Below are 18620 nucleotides of genomic sequence, written 5' to 3'. Positions count from 1 at the left end.
TACAGATCTGTATTATAATTATATATATATTTATAAATTATATTATTTTTCATATTTCTTTATTGCTTTATTGTTTTTTGTATTTCCTGTAATTTCGTTTATGTATTATTATTATTATTATTATTATTATTATTATTATTATTATTATTATTATTACTAGAAATAAATATTAGATTATCATAGTCTTTCTCATTGTGCTTTATTTTATTAAAATATTTTTTTTTACAAGCTCAGTGTAAAACACATCTACTATTATCATGTTTATCAATAGGAATAAAAAATAATTATATCACGTTTTAAATAACATTTACATTACATTATTATTTTTAAAATATATAATATTAATTTTCCCATTTTGCCTTGTTTACATTTTAATTTCCTGTTTTTTTTTTACCAAGCTCTGTGTAAAGCATGTTCATCTGCTTCTATGTATTATTAATAATAATAATGTTTTATTAATGAGAAAGATAAATATATTAATACATATTATGTATTTTATTGTATTCAAATTAAAAAAGTGTTTTATTTCTGTGGTATCTTTATTATAATTAAAAATTAAAAAGTTTCATAATATATCAATGCTTTATTTTAATTTAATCATTTAATCATAATACACAAATCACATTATTAACATCATGATATGTTGAATCATGTTGTTAATAATGTTTAGGAAAATTCCTGTATTAAATTTAATATATTAAATACATATTGCAGAGCAGCAAAACATCACAATGTGTTTTTTTCCAGTATCATGCAAAACAAATATGTATTTATATTTATATATTTAATATAATTATTATTTTCCTTCAGAGCCTCACTCTTTTTCTAAGGACTTCTCTAGCGGGTATCTGCTGGGGGAGATTCTGAGCAGGTATCAGCTCCAGGATGATTTCCAGCACTTCACTAAAAATGGGTACGTTTATGAGTCGAGTGCTAAATTTCTGTTAATAAAATATAATTCTAATATAAATATGAACAATGTAAAGCCACCATCTGTGGAGTAGCTACATCATTATTGTACACTGGCGCTGCCAGCCTGCAGTATCTACAGTGTTCTGCCCTTTGTGCTCAGCTTTAATGCAGTTCAGATAACTATCCATATTTAATCATATAAACTGATTAATGGCATTCGTGTGTTCACACGCCCATCCCTGCAGTGTGTAATTCATTTATTCTAAATACAGAGCAACAAAATGAACAAAACAATAACCTCATATTATATTATATTTATTTATTTATATTTATTTATAATAACCTGCACAGACCAGTGCGTTAAATAGCTGCATGAATTTTTTTATCAGATTCTCTGCATTATCATGTATATTGTTCCAACACATTTACACTGGGATTGGTTGGTAATTTGTACTTTTGTAAAGTATTGTAAAGCAAAAAAAATAACACTGTATTTTACTTTACAGTGGTGGTGAATGGAACCAGGCGTTGGTCACATGACTAAACATAAATATTAATTTTAATTTTATTTAGTTTATATGGAATGATGATGATGATGATAAAATAGTGGAACATCTGAACTAATTCAGTTTTTTTAGGGACTATTTTTTGACGCACTACTCCCTGCATATTGCATATGTATCCCTCCACTGTGTTAATGATATGCAGTTTTAAAAATAATCAGCTGTGTTTATTAATAAAGTATTTACACTATAATTATAATTATATATATATTTCAGCACAGCCAGCGCTAAGCTGAATAACTTCACCCGGTTGGAGCCCAGCCTGCAGCTGCTGGGCGTGGCCTTCGACCTGGGCGTGGCTAAATCGGTGATGCGTGGGCAGCCGGGGGCGGCGACACGCCTCCTGTACCAGCTGTACGTCCTGCTGCAGAAGAAGAAACGCTCCGGCCTCACCGGTACCGCCATGGAAACCATGCAACCCACGGCAACCACCCGACTACACCGCATAGAGAACCACATCTACAACCAGGTAGACGCACACTATAAACACACACACACACACACATCTACAACCAGGTAAAACACTCTCACCTGTGTAATGTGTGTATATTGTGTGTGTGTGTGTGTGTGTGTGTAATCTGTGTGTGTGTATGTGTATCAGAGGTTGAGGGGCGTGGTTAAGCGGGAGGTGGATGAGAGGATGCAGAAGATCACTCAGAGGTTTGATAGGAGAGCTCAGGAGGGGTTCGGACGCTCGGTGATGTTGGAGCTGCAGCAGGAGGAGAAACGGCGCCACCTGCAGGAGGAGAGGAGACTGCAGGACATCCAGAAGGTGAACTCACACTCACCAAATCCACCTGAGATCCTATTTAAGCCTATAGATACTTACACACAGAGGTGGGGAGTCCAGGTCCAGGTCCACCCCGGGTGGATTTTTACTTTTAACTAGCGTAAACAGAACTATTCTAAACATCTAAACACCTACCTATCTCAATTGTACTTGGCTGGTGGTGTTTTTCCTCCATAGACTAATTCTAACCATTTGTTTCTTAGCTCTGAATTACTGGGTAAAGTATATAAACACTGATGTGTTATTCACACAAATAACACAGGAATGAACTGCATGCTGTTCCTAGCGCTGTTAGCTCCTATCTGACGAGACGGTGTCGCCGCCTGGCTTCAGCTCCACCTGTGGGCAGTCCCTAGCCGAGGTGGGCGGGGCCATTAATACTGATTCATGGGTTGATGTGGACATGGTGTGTGTGTGTGTGTGTGTGTGTGTAGCTCCAGCAGGTGCGCAGGAAGCAGCAGGAGATGATGGAGTGTATCCAAACGGCTGCGGTCCAAATCCCCAAGCCTCCGGTGAGCCGCTCCCTCCGAGCTCCACGCAAACGGCAGCAGCATGAGGCCCAGGTACACTGTACACCTTACATACTGCACTGTATATAATATTATCACACAGGCTCTGCCCCTTACCTGTCCACCCCAACTAGAGCCCCGCCCAATAGGTCATTTAAAGAAATGTTTACATTTGGGTCTGCTGGTTCCGAACTTTAGACAGTACACAGCAGGATTAGCCAGCAGACTTAGTCTGAGGGAGGGATCTGTATCTTCTGTCTGTGGTGAGATGTAAGCAGATGAGAGAGATGTAAGAACTTTCAAATAATGAGTTTTGTGCTTCCTTAGAAATGTGGCACAAGCTAACGCTAATGTGTGGAAGGTAAACGCTCATTGTGTTAACATGGGGCGTGGCCAACAACAGCTTATATTTGCATAAAAGTGTCAGAGCCCTTAAACGGCTCATTCTGAAAGGGACTGAAACTGGTTAGTATAGAGCTGATGAGATCTTTATCTGGTATCACCTTAAAATAAGACTTTATAAAGGGTTTATGAATGGTTTATTAATGAGTTTACTAATGGTTATTAATTGGGTTGCTTAATACTTAAAAACATTAATAAGCAGTTAAATATTTAACAACACACAAATAGAAATGTCAACAGTGAGCTGAAAATTTGCTAATTTGATTTCACACTTATTTATTTATACTGTCAACCCCTCAGATCTTCCTGAATACTGATCTTACTTTGTGTTTTACATAAACCTGTCATATAATTGTATTTGTAAGTATGTTTAACTATTTACTATAAATTAAATGATTAAGCAAACAACGGATCACTCTTGCTTTTTTAATTGATGTGTTTTAACTGTTATTAATCAATGATTTTTAAAGCATTTACAACCTAACCAATAATAATTAATAAACTAATTTATAAACCATTTATAAAGCCTTTATAAGGGTAGTCTTATTTTAAAGTGGTGCCCTTTATCTTTATGTGAGTGATTTAGTGTTAAGAACTTTATGAACATGTTTTGTATAGAATATTCTATATTGAATATAACTAGAGCTGTTTTAACTTGTGTAATATAATATAGGTATAATATGTCTCTTTAAAGTTCCTGTAATGTAGATGAAGCTGTTATTCTGATTATTATTTGGTCAGTTGTTGATTTTGTCTAATTCTTTTATAAATAAATGTGTTTTTTCTTCAGAGTGTTCATCAGCAGATCGCTCAGTTTGAGAAAAACAGGAAGAGACTGTCTCCAGCTTCCTGTGGACCCGCCGCTCTCAGGTAGAGTTCACCATGGAGACGAGACACGTTAACCCCACGTGTCTGCAGTGATAACGGCTGCTCCACAACGTTCACCAGGATCTCACTATAACCCACAGGGAAAGACCTGAAACCACCGGGACTCATTAACACCACCATATTCACCACTTACCTACACCACAGATCCACATATTTACACACAGCTCTCTAATTACACATTCAGCTGCTTTACACCACACATACTGCTCACACAGACCATCACACGTACAGCGCGTCTAGTCCCTGTAGAAGAGAAGTACTGCCAATAGAATAGGACCTGAAGTGTGAACATGAAGCTGTACAATCAGTTAATCAATCAGCCTTTATTTTCACTCAGTAATACAGTGCAGCCCAGCATTTACAACTTAAACTTAAAATTAAGATCAGGTATTTAATGAGAATTCTGGTTGTTTGTTTGTTTTTTGGGGAAATTATAATGTAAATAATGTAATTTGATGCTTGTCTTTCAAAAACCTGTTCAGTTCAATGCAAAATAATAATAAAAAAAGTATTTAATTGAACAAGATAAAATAAGGAAATTTGTAAATAAATAAAAAAAATGGCAAAAGCATTAGAAAAAATAATCATTTAAGATTTAATTAAGAAGAAATAAAATTATTCAGAGTAAAAGGATAGAAGAGGACAGGCTAAAATTTAAAGCAATTAAATAAAGAAAAAAATAATTAAAATGTTGTATAAACAGTCTCTTTTCATAGTCCTAAAACTGCTCCTAAATCTAAAACCGGGTAACTACCAGGATATCTGAAGAATTATCACTAGTACTGCACAGTTATCTACAGTTAAGAACACGAACATCTAAGATAAGGTTTAAAACATGAATGTCTTCAGTAACACAGACGCTGTGAAGTATTGTAGAGTATTGTATTGGGGGGGGTTACTCCCTTCAGTCTCCTCTTTATCAGGTAAAATACACACTCTGTAGGGTTCATGGTTGATAACCGTGTGTATCCTGTGTGTGTGTGTGTGTGTGTGTGTGTGTGTGCAGTGTGCAGGTGACCCGTGCAGTGAGTGAGGATGAGATGGCTCAGTGGAACAGTGATTACGTGCAGAAGATCCGGCAGCGTCTGGAGGAGGACGCTAACGCCCGAGAACAGCGGGAGAAACGCCGCCGCCGAGCGCTAATACAACAACTACACACACACCACACACACGAGGTCAGCACACACACCACACACACACACCACAAACACGAGGTCAGCACACACACCACACACACACACACCACACACACGAGGTCAGCACACACACACCACACACACACCACAGACACGAGGTCAGCACACACCACACACACACACCACACACACACAAGGTCAGCACACACACACCACACACATGAGGTCAGCACACACACACACACTGAACTTTAAAGAGTTTTGAAACATTAAACATTTGCTCCAACACACCAGGAGGGTGAAGACTAGCACACGCCTCCTCCTCCTCCTTTTGAACTGCTGATGATTCTGTAGCATTGCCGAGTAGCATCACAGTGCTAACGCTCTGAGGATAGACTCGGTTCTGATACATCAGCTCACAGACGCAGCCTTGTGCTGATCCACATCACCCTAGGAATGATGAGGGGAAAGAGAGAGCGCAATCTACTGTACTGTACCCACACAGAGAGAGCAAGACCTCTCAAGTGCTCTCTCAGGACTCCGGCAGCTGATGGAGATGCAGTAATCTTAACATTTAAACATTACTTTTAACAGTTTAAAATCACTACCTCTTCATTGCTGCTTTTGAATGCAGCAGTAGTCATAGCATATTCTTGCTAGCTAATGTAGCATAGGTAAAGTTTCTCTGAGAGATCTGCTAATGTTGCCTGGTGGCTAGGTTAATGCTAAAGCGTACACCGCTAGCTGATGCAGCACAGCTGAAATAAGGGATTGGTAGTTCGCCTATAGAGTCGTGGGTACAGAGTTGGAGATCCCTTGCTGAGAACGTGTGGTTAATGTGTTTAATAACTCGTAGTTCAGCATTAACACTGTTCCCCTGTGCAGGAGATGATCCGAGAGGAGCAGCTGATTGGCCGGTTGATGCGTCAGTCGCAGCAGGAGAAGCGAATGGCGGTGCAGCTGATGCAGATCCGACAGCAGAAGGAGGTTCTGAGGCAGAACCGGATCCTCCAGCAGAGGCAGTTTGAGGAGCAGCGTCTCGCTGACCTGCAGCAGATCCTGGATCAGGAGGCGGTAAGAAGCTGCTGCTGCTGCTGTGGATCATCTGATCTCACAGACATAAAGCATACATTCAAGTTAGTTTATATCAGTAATTCAGTTTACAATGTGGCTTACAGCCAATAAAAACCCAAAAATCAGTGTATCAGAAAATTAGAATATTATATAAGATCAATTGGTACTTTTGGAAGTGTGCCAAGTCCTGCTGGAAAATGAAATCTGCATCTCCATAAAAGTTGTTCTCAGCAGAGGGAAGCTGTAAGATATGAACTGCTGTAAGATTTTGTGGGAAAACAAAACTGCACTGACTTTAGACTTGATAATAAAACACAGTGGATCAACACCAGCAGATGACAGACATGTCTCCCCAAACCATCACTGATTGGTGGAAACTTCACACTAGACCTCGAGCAGTTTGGACTGTGTGTCTCTACACTCTCCTCCAGACTCGGCTCCCTTGATTTACAAATGAAATGTAAAATTTACTGATGATCAGTGATGGTTTGGAGAGACATGTCATCTGCTGGTGTTGATCCACTGTGTTTATTATCAAGTCTAAAGTCAGTGCAGTTTTGTTTTCCCACAAAATCTTACAGCACTTCATATCTTACAGCTTCCCTCTGCTGATAACATTTATGGAGATGTGGATTTCATTTTCCAGCAGGATTTGGCACACTGCCCACACTACAGAAAGTATCAATTGGTCTTATATAATATTCTAATTTTCTAAAACACTGATTTTTGGGTTTTCTTTGGCTGTAAGCCACATTTTGAACTGAACTTCTAAAATAAAGTAACTTTTCAATGATATTCTATAAATATATATGTATATATATATATATGTGTGTGTGTGTGTGTGTGCTGCAGATGGTTCTGGAGCAGACCCGTTTGGAGCGGCAGGAGGAGCTGTGTAAGGAGCGAGAGCTTCACGCTCGTCTGGCTGCTGAGCGCGCTCAGTCCAAACACCAGAAACACCTCAACATCTGCAGGGGGATTCTCGACCAGATTGTGGATCTGGCAACCAAGAGTGCAGAGTACCGCCTACTCACGGCCAAGTACGCCTTCATACCGTGTTCCTATCCACCTTAAACTGTGCACCAGAATCTACCTGCTGCACCATTTAAGGTGGAACGAGAAATTCACATAAAGTTAATCTCAACTGACCGATGAGTTACAGCTTTACACTTAAGGTGGAATAAAATATTGGCTTAGGATGCCAGATTGTACCAGTTGGAGTATTTAAGGTGGAATGGAATAGAAAATCAACAGAAATTGGTTTAGGTTAGTGTAAGGTTAGTGCTGCACCAGTCAGAGTAATTAGCCTGAGACATCAAAATGTAATCTCTGCATAATATAAGGTGGAACAAAAAATGTATATAAGTGTAATATAATTGCTGCATAATTTAGGGTGGAATTGAAAATAAGTCTGATGTGGTGGAATGTAACTGCTGAACCAATGTGGAACTGAAAATAAAGAGAAATTTGTCTAGGTCAGTGTAGTAAAATAACTGCAGCACCATTTAAGGTGGAAAGGAAAATTGCCCTGAGGCAGTACAGTATGCACCTATTGTACTATTTGGGGTGACAGAAACTAACTTTTGCCTCATTTAAGGTGGATTGGAATTTTAGCCTCATTATGTACCTGCTGCTTCATTTATGTCCCCACCCCCTCTGTGTGTGTGTGTGTGTAGTGTAATCCCCGGGAAGATGCTGAGGGAGTGGAAGGAGCTGTATTTCAGTGGGGAGCCGCTGTATGATGGAGTTAAGGTGGAGCAGGAGGTGGAGGTGGAGAAGCAGAACATCCTGAATCAGCAGGATTACTCCGAGTACACGGTCTGAGAGACGAGCCGTCATCACGTCTGATTAAACTCAGATTGTGTGTTTTTATTTCATTTATTTTAATGTGTGTGTTTGTGTTGTAGAACATGACAGGTGAGTGGGCGTGGCCTGAGGAAGAAGGAGAGATCAAAGCTCCGCCCCCAAACAACGACATCCTGGGCCACGTTGTCGCCCGACTGCAGGATATAGTGAATCCCCCCGGTCCGGGAGATCCTCCTCCACTCTTCCCCAGTTTCACTCTGAGAGCGTGTGTCCTGGGAAAACTGTGCTCCGGAAAAACCAGCTGCCTCACCAGAATCAGCCAGGGTATACAGACTGTTATTACAACTATATTACATTTAAATAAATTACATTATATAGCCTAAAAATAAATAACAGTATGTTTATTTAAAGTATAAAATATATTGAACACTGGCCATCAATTTGATCACAAACATTTTTTATTCCACCTTAAATAGTGCAGTGGGTAAATTCGATTGTTTTAATTATTTATACTACCTTAAATAGTGCAATTGTTAGAATTAGTGTTAGTTGATCATTCCACCTTAAATAGTGCAATAGTTAAATGATGTGTTAATAATTCATTAATAATCCACCTTCTTTACTGTTGTAAAAAAAATATCTGTTCATCACAAATTTTAATGTTTGGTATAAAATATTCAGCATTTTTACAGAAGTGTTTATTTTGCTGTTTTCAGTCAAATTATTTTGGTTTGAAAACTGAACATGAACAGAATGAAGAACTAGCCTGAGATCTTATAATGTACCTGCTGCTCTATTTAAGGTGGAATTAAAAGTTTAGAGAAATGTAGCCGAAACTTCTGCACTATTTAAGGTGTAATTAAATGTGTATAGAAATTTATCTGAAACTGGCAGTGTGTAACTTCTGCACTATTTAAGGTGGAATGAAAAGTTTATGGAAATTCAGTCTTAGATGGCGGATTTAAAGATGGAACCAAAAATGAGCCTGAGGCAGCAGAATATTTAAGGTGGAATGAAAAGTGTATAGGAATATAGCCTAAACTGGCAGTGTGTAATTTCTGAACTATTTGAGGTGGAACAGAAAGTAAGCCTGAGGCAACAGAACATTTAAGGTGGAATGGAAACAATAGCAGTCATTCCCTTCATTGTGTTCTGTGTCTGGTTTTATTCAGTGCACGGTATCCATATACTGTCAGCTGAAGTTCTGATCCAGGAGGCGCTGGAGGCCCATCAGGCTGGAGAGCTGGACCCAGAGAGAGACCCGAACTCAGAGTCTCAGGTAACGACCCGAAGACCTGAAGACCTGAAGACCTGAAGAGTCTCAGAGTTAAAATCTGCTGTAATCAGATTATGAATGTGCTGGAGATTACTCTCACTGTTTTATCTGTTGTTCAGGAGAAAAAGGAAAGCAGTGGATCTGAAGAGCAGGTGGAGGAGGGGGCGGAGTTACCTGCCGCTGCAGACTCAGGTGTGTCTGACTGATTCTTCAGTAATAACTGTGTAAATGAAGGTGATACAGGTAGATTTACTGTTATGTCTTTAACCCGTCTGATCTTCCTCAGAACCAGCGGCTAATGACCCTCAGCCTGCAGAACCTCTGAAACAACACAGCAACACTAAGGTAAGCACTGCTCATACACACCTGTCCTCAGGTATATATCACACCTGTCCTCAGGTATATATATCACACCTGTCCTCAGGTACATATATCACACCTGTCCTCAGGTATATATATCACACCTGTCCTCAGGTATATATCACACATGTCCTCAGATACATATATCACACCTGTCCTCAGGTACATATCACACCTGTCCTTAGGTATATATCACTCCTGTCCTCAGGTATTTATATCACACCTGTCCTCAGGTATATATCACTCCTGTCCTTAGATATATATCACACCTGTCCTCAGGTATATATCACACCTGTCCTCAGGTATATATCACACCTGTCCTCAGGTATATATATCACACCTGTCCTCAGGTACATATATCACACCTGTCCTCAGGTATATATATCACACCTGTCCTCAGGTATATATATCACACCTATCCTCAGGTACATATATCACACCTGTCCTCAGGTACATATATCACACCTGTCCTCAGGTATATATATCACACCTGTCCTCAGGTATATTTATCAAACCTGTCCTCAGATATATGTATCACACCTGTCCTTAGGTACATATATCACACCTGTCCTTAGGTATATATATCATACCTGTTTTCAGGTATATATCATATCACACCTGAAGCACAGGCAGTCACTCATCATGTTATATAATCCTGTGTGTTGTTGGATACCCAGAGGTCTTTGCGAGCGCAGTATGGAGCAGAAGTGGAGAAGGTTCTGAAAAGGGGCGGAGCTGTTTCTGATGAGCTGCTCATAGACATCCTCATACATGCCATCAGGTACTTACCTGCACACCTGCCCATCACACCTTAGTTATACCTTCCCTGTTCACCTGATGATACACCTGACTGATACACCTGAAGGACAGAGCAATATGATACACGTAACTGATACACGTTTACCTGTGTTGTGTTCTGCAGGCAGGTTCCGGAGGGTCAGGGCTGGGTTCTGGACGGGTTTCCCATAAGCGTATCTCAGGCGCGGCTGCTGGAGAAAGCCCTGAGCGGAACCGACCCGGACCAGGCCGACAGGAAGAGGCGGAACAAAAGGCCTAACCTGGCGAAGGACAGGAACGCCCCTAAAGCCCCGCCCCCTCCCTCACCTGCGCTGCACCTGGCCGTGCTGCTGCAGGTGTCAGAAGAGCAGGTGGTGGACCGGGCTGTTCGCCGGAGCCGTGAGTCCTTATTGTCTTAAACAGAGATCATGTGACTAAATGAAAAGTGCCACAACCAATCGCCAGCTTCCACCTGCCTTTAAATAACGGGACTTACACACTCTGTTTGCTGCTTTCAGACATGATGTTTCGTTTTCATTTTTTTTAATTTGGGCTTCACCAAATATAATAACTTACCACAATATTCCATATTTAATTTTTAATCCTTAGACACTAAAAAAATGCATATTAAGTTATTTAATATACCCTAAGTTACATTAAAGTCAAGAAAACACAGGACGTGATGGTAAAATATCCTTTGTGTCAATAGATAATATACACATGAGACTTCCTCTGAGAAAATTACAGGCTGAATTATCTACTGTTTCTCTGAACTCCGTGCTCCTCCGGTAATTTTAGTCCCGTCCGGACGCACGTCTCTGAGTTTCGTCTCCCCGACTTTAATAAAATAGCTATTTGTCCACTGCCGCGCACCGTAATTACACTTTGGGCACGCCACGGTTTCCACGGAGATCCACGTTAAAAACACAACAGTGAGTGGAAATGGAGGAGCTACTGAACGCCGTGATGACATGTGACCGAGAAAAACTCGCCTAAAAACTCACTGGTCCTCCTGTTTTTACAATTGCAGTCCGAATGCAGGAGTTTTATCACTGAGTAGAAGAAACTAATCCCGTCCAGATAGAGCTTTAGGCTGTATTTATGTGTTTGCTAATTTCATATTAGCTGCTGTTTAGCCTTTAAGGGGTTAAAACATGTTTTACCTGTTTCCTAGCAGAGCAGGTGAGAGAGGAGAATGCTGCACCTGCTGAAGACACACAGCAGAGAGCTCCCCCTGCTGGAGAACACACTCTCATCCAGCACAGGTCGGGTTTTTATCAGTATTTATTAATTCACTGTTTATTGTAAAGGGTCAGGTCATCACTACTAGTGTAACTTTAAATTTACATCAATATTCCTCTCTCTATATATAAAAATATATGTAATATATACAGCTCTGGAAGAAATAAAGAGAGCACTTCAGTTTCTGAATCCGTTTCTCTGATTTTACTATTTATAGGTTTATGTTTGAGTAAAATGAACATTGTTGTTTTATTCTATAAACTACAGACAACAATTCTCCCAAATTTCAAATAAAAATATTCTCATTTAGAGCATTTATTTGCAGAAAATGGAAAATGACTGAAATAACAAAAAAGATGCAGAGCTTTCAGACCTCAAATAATGCAAAGAAAACAAGTTCATATTCATAAAGTTTTAAGAGTTCAGAAATCAATATTTGGTGGAATAACCCTGGTTTTTAATCACAGTTTTTTTCATGCATCTTGGCATCATGTTCTCCTCCACCAGTCTTACACACTGCTTTTGGATAACTTTATGCTGCTTTACTCCTGGTGCAAAAATTCAAGCAGTTCAGTTTGGTTTGATGGTTTGTGATCATCCATCTTCCTCTTGATTATATTTCAGAGGTTTTTAATTGGGTAAAATCAGCTGTATATGTTATAAGTTTTATATAATAAGTCCAGTTTTTGTGTTTAACTTTTAATCTAGTCGTGTGGAGTGTTCAAACACTGTGATTGCTCTGGACACATCGATCTGATCATGTACCTCAGGATCTACACATTTAGACTGTCAGTGTGCTTCAGTGGGCGGAGCTTCTGAGATTAAGACCGACTGTTCTCTCACCTGTGTGTGTTTTGCAGGATAGCAGAGTTCCAGGAGGCGTGGCCTAAGCTGGAGAAGTGGTTTGGAGAGAAGCAGAGGATTCTGGTGAAGGTCTCGGCTGAGCTGGACGAGGACTCGCTCTTCAGCAGCGTGGAGTCCGTCCTCTATAACGCCATCAACACCACACAGAAAGGTCCGCCCACTCCACACCTGTCTCATCACACCTGCTCCAGCTAACTGTCCAATCATAACCCTCAGAAATATATAACCGCAAATAGCTAACACTCGCTAACTCTGCTAGTAAACAAATAGCTCCCAGTAGAACTAACTAAAACCTGTTAACATTAATTATTATTTCAATTTTTGCCCATTTTCTCCCCAATTTACAAGGCCATTTACCCAACCTGCTCATTAGGACTCCCCCCACTATCACTAGTGATGCTCCAACACCAGGAGGGTTAAGAAGACTAGCACACGCCTCCTCCGACACATGTGAAGTCAGACTCCGCCTCTTTTTGAGCTGCTGCTGATGTTTTAGCATTGCCGAGTAGCATCACAGCGCTAACGCGCGGAGGAAAGCGCAGCGACTCGGTTCTGATACACCAGCTCACAGACGCAGCCTTGTGCTGATCCACATCACCCTAGGAGTGATGAGGGGAAAGAGAGAGCGCCATCTACTGTACTGTACCCACCCAGAGAGAAAGCAAGGACAACTGTGCTCTCTCAGGGCTCCGGCAGCTGATGGCAAGCTGCATGACTGGGATTCGAACCAGCAATCTCCTGATCATAGTGGTCGACAGAGACATTATTATTGATAAGACCAGCCACTGATTTGCATTCATTTCTCTTCATGGATAAAGTTCTGCCCTTCACCAAAAAAGAGCCAATCAGCTTGCTGGTTGTTCTGATAGTGGGGGAAGGTCTGTGTGCAAGTCTGTAAGCCACGCTTGCCTAGATGAGGAGATCTGTGCAGGAGCCAGTAAAACAAGCCAAAAAATAATCGTGTTTTTGTGCATTCAGATTTCCTTCAGATTTGATCAGTGATGTAATGATAATGATGTAATGGAAATTAGACCCGCTGTCCATCATACCCGTCATACTGGCTGAAATCTCTCGGTTATTAATGTGAATAAAATAAGAATTAAAGTATCTGTGCTGTAATGTTCTGTTCTACAGCACTAACTGATCTGAATACTCCACAGAGTCACTCGGTCATAATGACACAGAAGATAATCCATCAGTCCAATCAGCTGAATCAGGTGATTAAATCAGTCTGACGGGTTAATAATGAGGCTCCAGTGTTGTTAATGGAGCATATTATTATGACATGTACAATAAATAAATATATATATGGGCCATTTCACCGAATGGATGCCATTTCTGTCCCCAGGAAATTACATGTATAAATGTGAACACAAAATAACAACATAAAATAATAGGATTAATCCACAATATTTAAGTTAAAATACATATTTTATTTGTGTCCCTGGGTTTGACTCAGTCCTGTTACCGTAACCCATTACCCCATCTGAAACATCTGGAACATTCTACAACAGGAAGTGACATCAGCTGGTTCTTCTAAAGATCATTCATTCCTGTTACTCAAAACATAAAAAGTAACAGGAATGAGTTCCAGTAACAGGAGTGAGTGCCAGTAACAGAACAGAGTTCCAGTAACAGGAGTGAGTGCCGGTTGTCATTAATATAAATTATTCTTCAGTTTAGAAACCTTGTAAAAAATGAAGTAAACCTGCCTGAATTTAAATTTGAAGCAAATGACTTCTATTTGGTGGAATGGCCCATATAGAGATTTATACATATTATATATACAGGTGTAGTATTATATACGCATAATTACATTTAAATGGTGTACAATTTGTAAAATGCACTCAAACAGTCAGTGAAGTTGTATTTATACGTAGGAAACTTGTTTACGAGATATATGAGAAGTAAAATGTGATGTTTTATTTAATTTAATAGTCTTAATTCAATAATATAAGTGCACAGATGTTTTGGATCCTTTACTTCTCTTACCAATGCTGTATAAACACACTCTCCTGACCTGTAGGTGGCGCTGCAGGACACACCTCTGTTGCTGTGGAGGAGGCGTGTTCCCCCACCCCTGGCTCTGTGGGATGGGTTTATGCAGATGAGCCTCTACCCAAGGTGCTAATGCTAATGCTAACGCCAACGTCCACTATGTTCACCTAAACAAGAGATGAACGATACGCACAGACATCTATATTACTACAGATCAATTATACAGTCATATACAATATACAAACATACATATATATACAGTATCAGTCTACATTATTTCTTTATTTAATACATTTTCTAAATTGTAGATTAATAATAAAGACGAGAAAACAATTAGGCCAAAGATACAGGAGATAAATCTGTGTAGATGAAATATATATTTATTTAAGAATTACAGTTTTGTTTACTTTGCTTAACTTAGCTTTACAGGTTTCGCTGAATTTAGAAGGGAAACATGGTGATGCCCCTGTTCCTTACTAGTGTCACATAATGCGATGTATAAATATACTTGTATATAATACTTGTTATAATTTTTCACCACAACCCAAGTCCATTTCATACCGGATTTCTGCTTTAAGTGTGTGTGTGTGTGTGTGTGTGTGCAGGAGATCCCGGAGTTCCTGGTTGGGTACTGGGAGACGGTGTGCAGTTCATACGACTCCAGTGTTAAAGTCGTGATGCAGAACCTGCGCAGCGAACGCAACCTCATCATCCACCACCTCTACAACACCAGGTCAACCACCCCCACACACTACACACTGCTACCGGAGGGGGTTCTTTACGGGCAGGATTACAGCATCTGTGTGTGTATGGTGTGTGTGTGTGTGTATGTATGGTGTGTGTGTGTGTGTGTGTGCAGGGAGGACTATAAGCAGTTTCTGCAGAGGCCGGATCTGAAGCAGGAGTGTGTGTGTGTGTGGCAGAGAGATTTTAACAGCGTCCCCGACAACATGAGACACGACGAGGAGACAAAGACCGAACTGCACCAGAGACTGGACGTGAGACTCACACTGCACACAATACATACAGGATACACTGCTATTAATAAAGCACTACACACAGTACATACAGGATACACTGCTATTAATAAAGCACTATATACACTACATACAGGATACACTGCTATTAATAAAGCATTATATACACTACATACAGGATACACTGCTATTAATAAAGCATTACACACACTACATACAGGATACACTGCTATTAATAAAGCACTATATACACTACATACAGGATACACTGCTATTAATAAAGCATTATATACACTACATACAGGATACACTGCTATTAATAAAGCATTATATACACTACATACAGGATACACTGCTATTAATAAAGCACTACACACAGTACATACAGGATACACTGCTATTAATAAAGCACTACACACAGTACATACAGGATACACTGCTATTAATAAAGCACTACACACAGTACATACAGGATACACTGCTATTAATAAAGCACTACACACAGTACATACAGGATACACTGCTATTAATAAAGCACTACACACAGTACATACAGGATACACTGCTATTAATAAAGCACTACACACAGTACATACAGGATACACTGCTATTAATAAAGCACTATATACACTACATACAGGATACACTGCTATTAATAAAGCATTATATACACTACATACAGGATACACTGCTATTAATAAAGCACTACACACAGTACATACAGGATACACTGCTATTAATAAAGCACTATATACACTACATACAGGATACACTGCTATTAATAAAGCATTATATACACTACATACAGGATACACTGCTATTAATAAAGCATTATATACACTACATACAGCATACACTGCTATTAATAAAGCATTATATACACTACATACAGGATACACTGCTATTAATAAAGCACTATATACACTACATACAGGATACACTGCTATTAATAAAGCATTATATACACTACATACAGGATACACTGCTATTAATAAAGCATTATATACACTACATACAGGATACACTGCTATTAATAAAGCACTATATACACTACATACAGGATACACTGCTATTAATAAAGCACTATATAAACTACATACAGGATACACTGCTATGAATAAAGCACTATATACACTACATACAGGATACACTGCTATTAATAAAGCACTATATACACTACATACAGGATACACTGCTATTAATAAAGCACTATATACACTACATACAGGATACACTGCTATTAATAAAGCATTATATACACTACATACAGGATACACTGCTATTAATAAAGCATTACACACACTACATACAGGATACACTGCTATTAATAAAGCATTATATACACTACATACAGGATACACTGCTATTAATAAAGCACTATATACACTACATACAGGATACACTGCTATTAATAAAGCATTATATACACTACATACAGGATACACTGCTATTAATAAAGCACTACACACAGTACATACAGGATACACTGCTATTAATAAAGCACTATATACACTACATACAGGATACACTGCTATTAATAAAGCATTATATACACTACATACAGGATACACTGCTATTAATAAAGCATTATATACACTACATACAGGATACACTGCTATTAATAAAGCACTATATACACTACATACAGCATACACTGCTATTAATAAAGCACTATATACACTACATACAGGATACACTGCTATTAATAAAGCATTATATACACTACATACAGGATACACTGCTATTAATAAAGCATTATATAGACTACATACAGGATACACTGCTATTAATAAAGCATTATATACACTACATACAGGATACACTGCTATTAATAAAGCGCTACACACAGTACATACAGGGTACACTGCTATTAATAAAGCACTATATACACTACATACAGGATACACTGTTATTAATAAAGCACTATATACACTACATACAGGATACACTGCTATTAATAAAGCACTATATACACTACCAACAAAAAGTCCTTAATCATGTTAATCTGAGCTAAAGGCTAAAGCTGCTGTTTCCATGTGGGTCAGCCAGACGTCTTCCTGTAGCAGTTTTCTTTTCTCCAGTTTCTAAGAGTCTTTATTTGAAGGTGTAGAAACAGTACTCACCACTCTCTGACTTTTTCTGTAATTTCTCTAAAGAAAAGAAAGAACTTCTACTTTTAATAATTGAATCTTGTTTCTATTTTGAATCTTATTTCCACCACTATAGATCAGCTATAAGCTGTTAACCAATAAACAGTTAGCTAAAAATGACCTTACCTTCAATATATACTTTTTTCCTCAGTTTGTTAACAATATGCTTTGAATAATATACACATATATTTACTGCTAAATTCTGTACACTGGATTTTGTACCATTTCTGATAATTAAATGGACTTGAAGAGCTTAAATAGCAGAAATAAAGGGGAAATTTAGTAGTAGGTTATGTATATAATATATACATAATAAATATAAGGTGAATCATAGATTATGAAGTTTTTATTATATTAAATATACTGTATAATGTGTGTGTGTAGGATCTGCGGGAGTGTCTGTGGGATATCTGTGATAAGAGGAAGGAGGAGGCGGAGCAGAAAAGGGCGGGAGTTATGGAGGACGGCTGGCTGGAGGATCATACCGGCCTGCTGATCAACCATTACTCCACCCTACTGCAGGTAAAACACACACACACACACACACACACACACAGACCTCACTCACACAAACACACACACACACACACACACCTCACTCTGAGGTCCTACAGCCAGAAAAAACAGTACGAGACCAGCCTCCTCTCTCTTTAAATAGGGAGAGACTCAAATACTCAAAAATACTCAAAGCTCCAAAATTACCATTTCAACACCATATTTGACTTTACTGAATAAATCTGATATAAAACTCATTAAAAGTTTGTATTATTCGACTCAATGATGCACAAAAAACAGGATTTTTCGTCTCATTCTGGCTACTGCGCCTGCGCAGATCTCCACAGTGCAGGGGGCGCGGCTTCTCCACTAGCACACTGACCTTTCTTTACTTGCAGCAT

The 18620-nt window shown here is 39.0% G+C and overlaps 1 protein-coding gene across 2 annotated transcripts in view; it reads left to right on the top strand.

The window, feature by feature from the left end:
* spef2 (sperm flagellar 2) overlaps positions 1–18620 on the top strand; it is a 28344-nt gene that overhangs the window by 698 nt on the left and 9026 nt on the right. Inside the window, exons 2-23 of one of the 2 annotated variants that reach the window (XM_049470482.1) lie at positions 811–913; positions 1692–1944; positions 2077–2247; positions 2700–2828; positions 3967–4046; positions 5071–5239; positions 6086–6274; positions 7127–7314; positions 7951–8092; positions 8182–8404; positions 9253–9359; positions 9476–9548; positions 9643–9701; positions 10394–10497; positions 10639–10892; positions 11671–11758; positions 12596–12750; positions 13760–13816; positions 14626–14723; positions 15203–15330; positions 15457–15595; positions 18109–18246. In XM_049470482.1, the coding sequence (XP_049326439.1) occupies positions 811–913; positions 1692–1944; positions 2077–2247; positions 2700–2828; positions 3967–4046; positions 5071–5239; positions 6086–6274; positions 7127–7314; positions 7951–8092; positions 8182–8404; positions 9253–9359; positions 9476–9548; positions 9643–9701; positions 10394–10497; positions 10639–10892; positions 11671–11758; positions 12596–12750; positions 13760–13816; positions 14626–14723; positions 15203–15330; positions 15457–15595; positions 18109–18246 (3047 nt within the window). Of the gene's footprint in view, positions 1–810; positions 914–1691; positions 1945–2076; positions 2248–2699; positions 2829–3966; positions 4047–5070; positions 5240–6085; positions 6275–7126; positions 7315–7950; positions 8093–8181; positions 8405–9252; positions 9360–9475; positions 9549–9642; positions 9702–10393; positions 10498–10638; positions 10893–11667; positions 11759–12595; positions 12751–13759; positions 13817–14625; positions 14724–15202; positions 15331–15456; positions 15596–18108; positions 18247–18620 lie in introns of both variants that reach the window. The other variant, XM_049470481.1, reaches the window with a different exon arrangement.

Source organism: Astyanax mexicanus, chromosome 22 (genome assembly GCF_023375975.1).
Source record: "Astyanax mexicanus isolate ESR-SI-001 chromosome 22, AstMex3_surface, whole genome shotgun sequence".
Classification (NCBI taxonomy): domain Eukaryota; kingdom Metazoa; phylum Chordata; class Actinopteri; order Characiformes; family Acestrorhamphidae; genus Astyanax; species Astyanax mexicanus.
The sequence above is the reverse complement of the archived record's forward strand: the minus strand, read 5'-3'. Positions and strand labels throughout refer to the sequence as shown.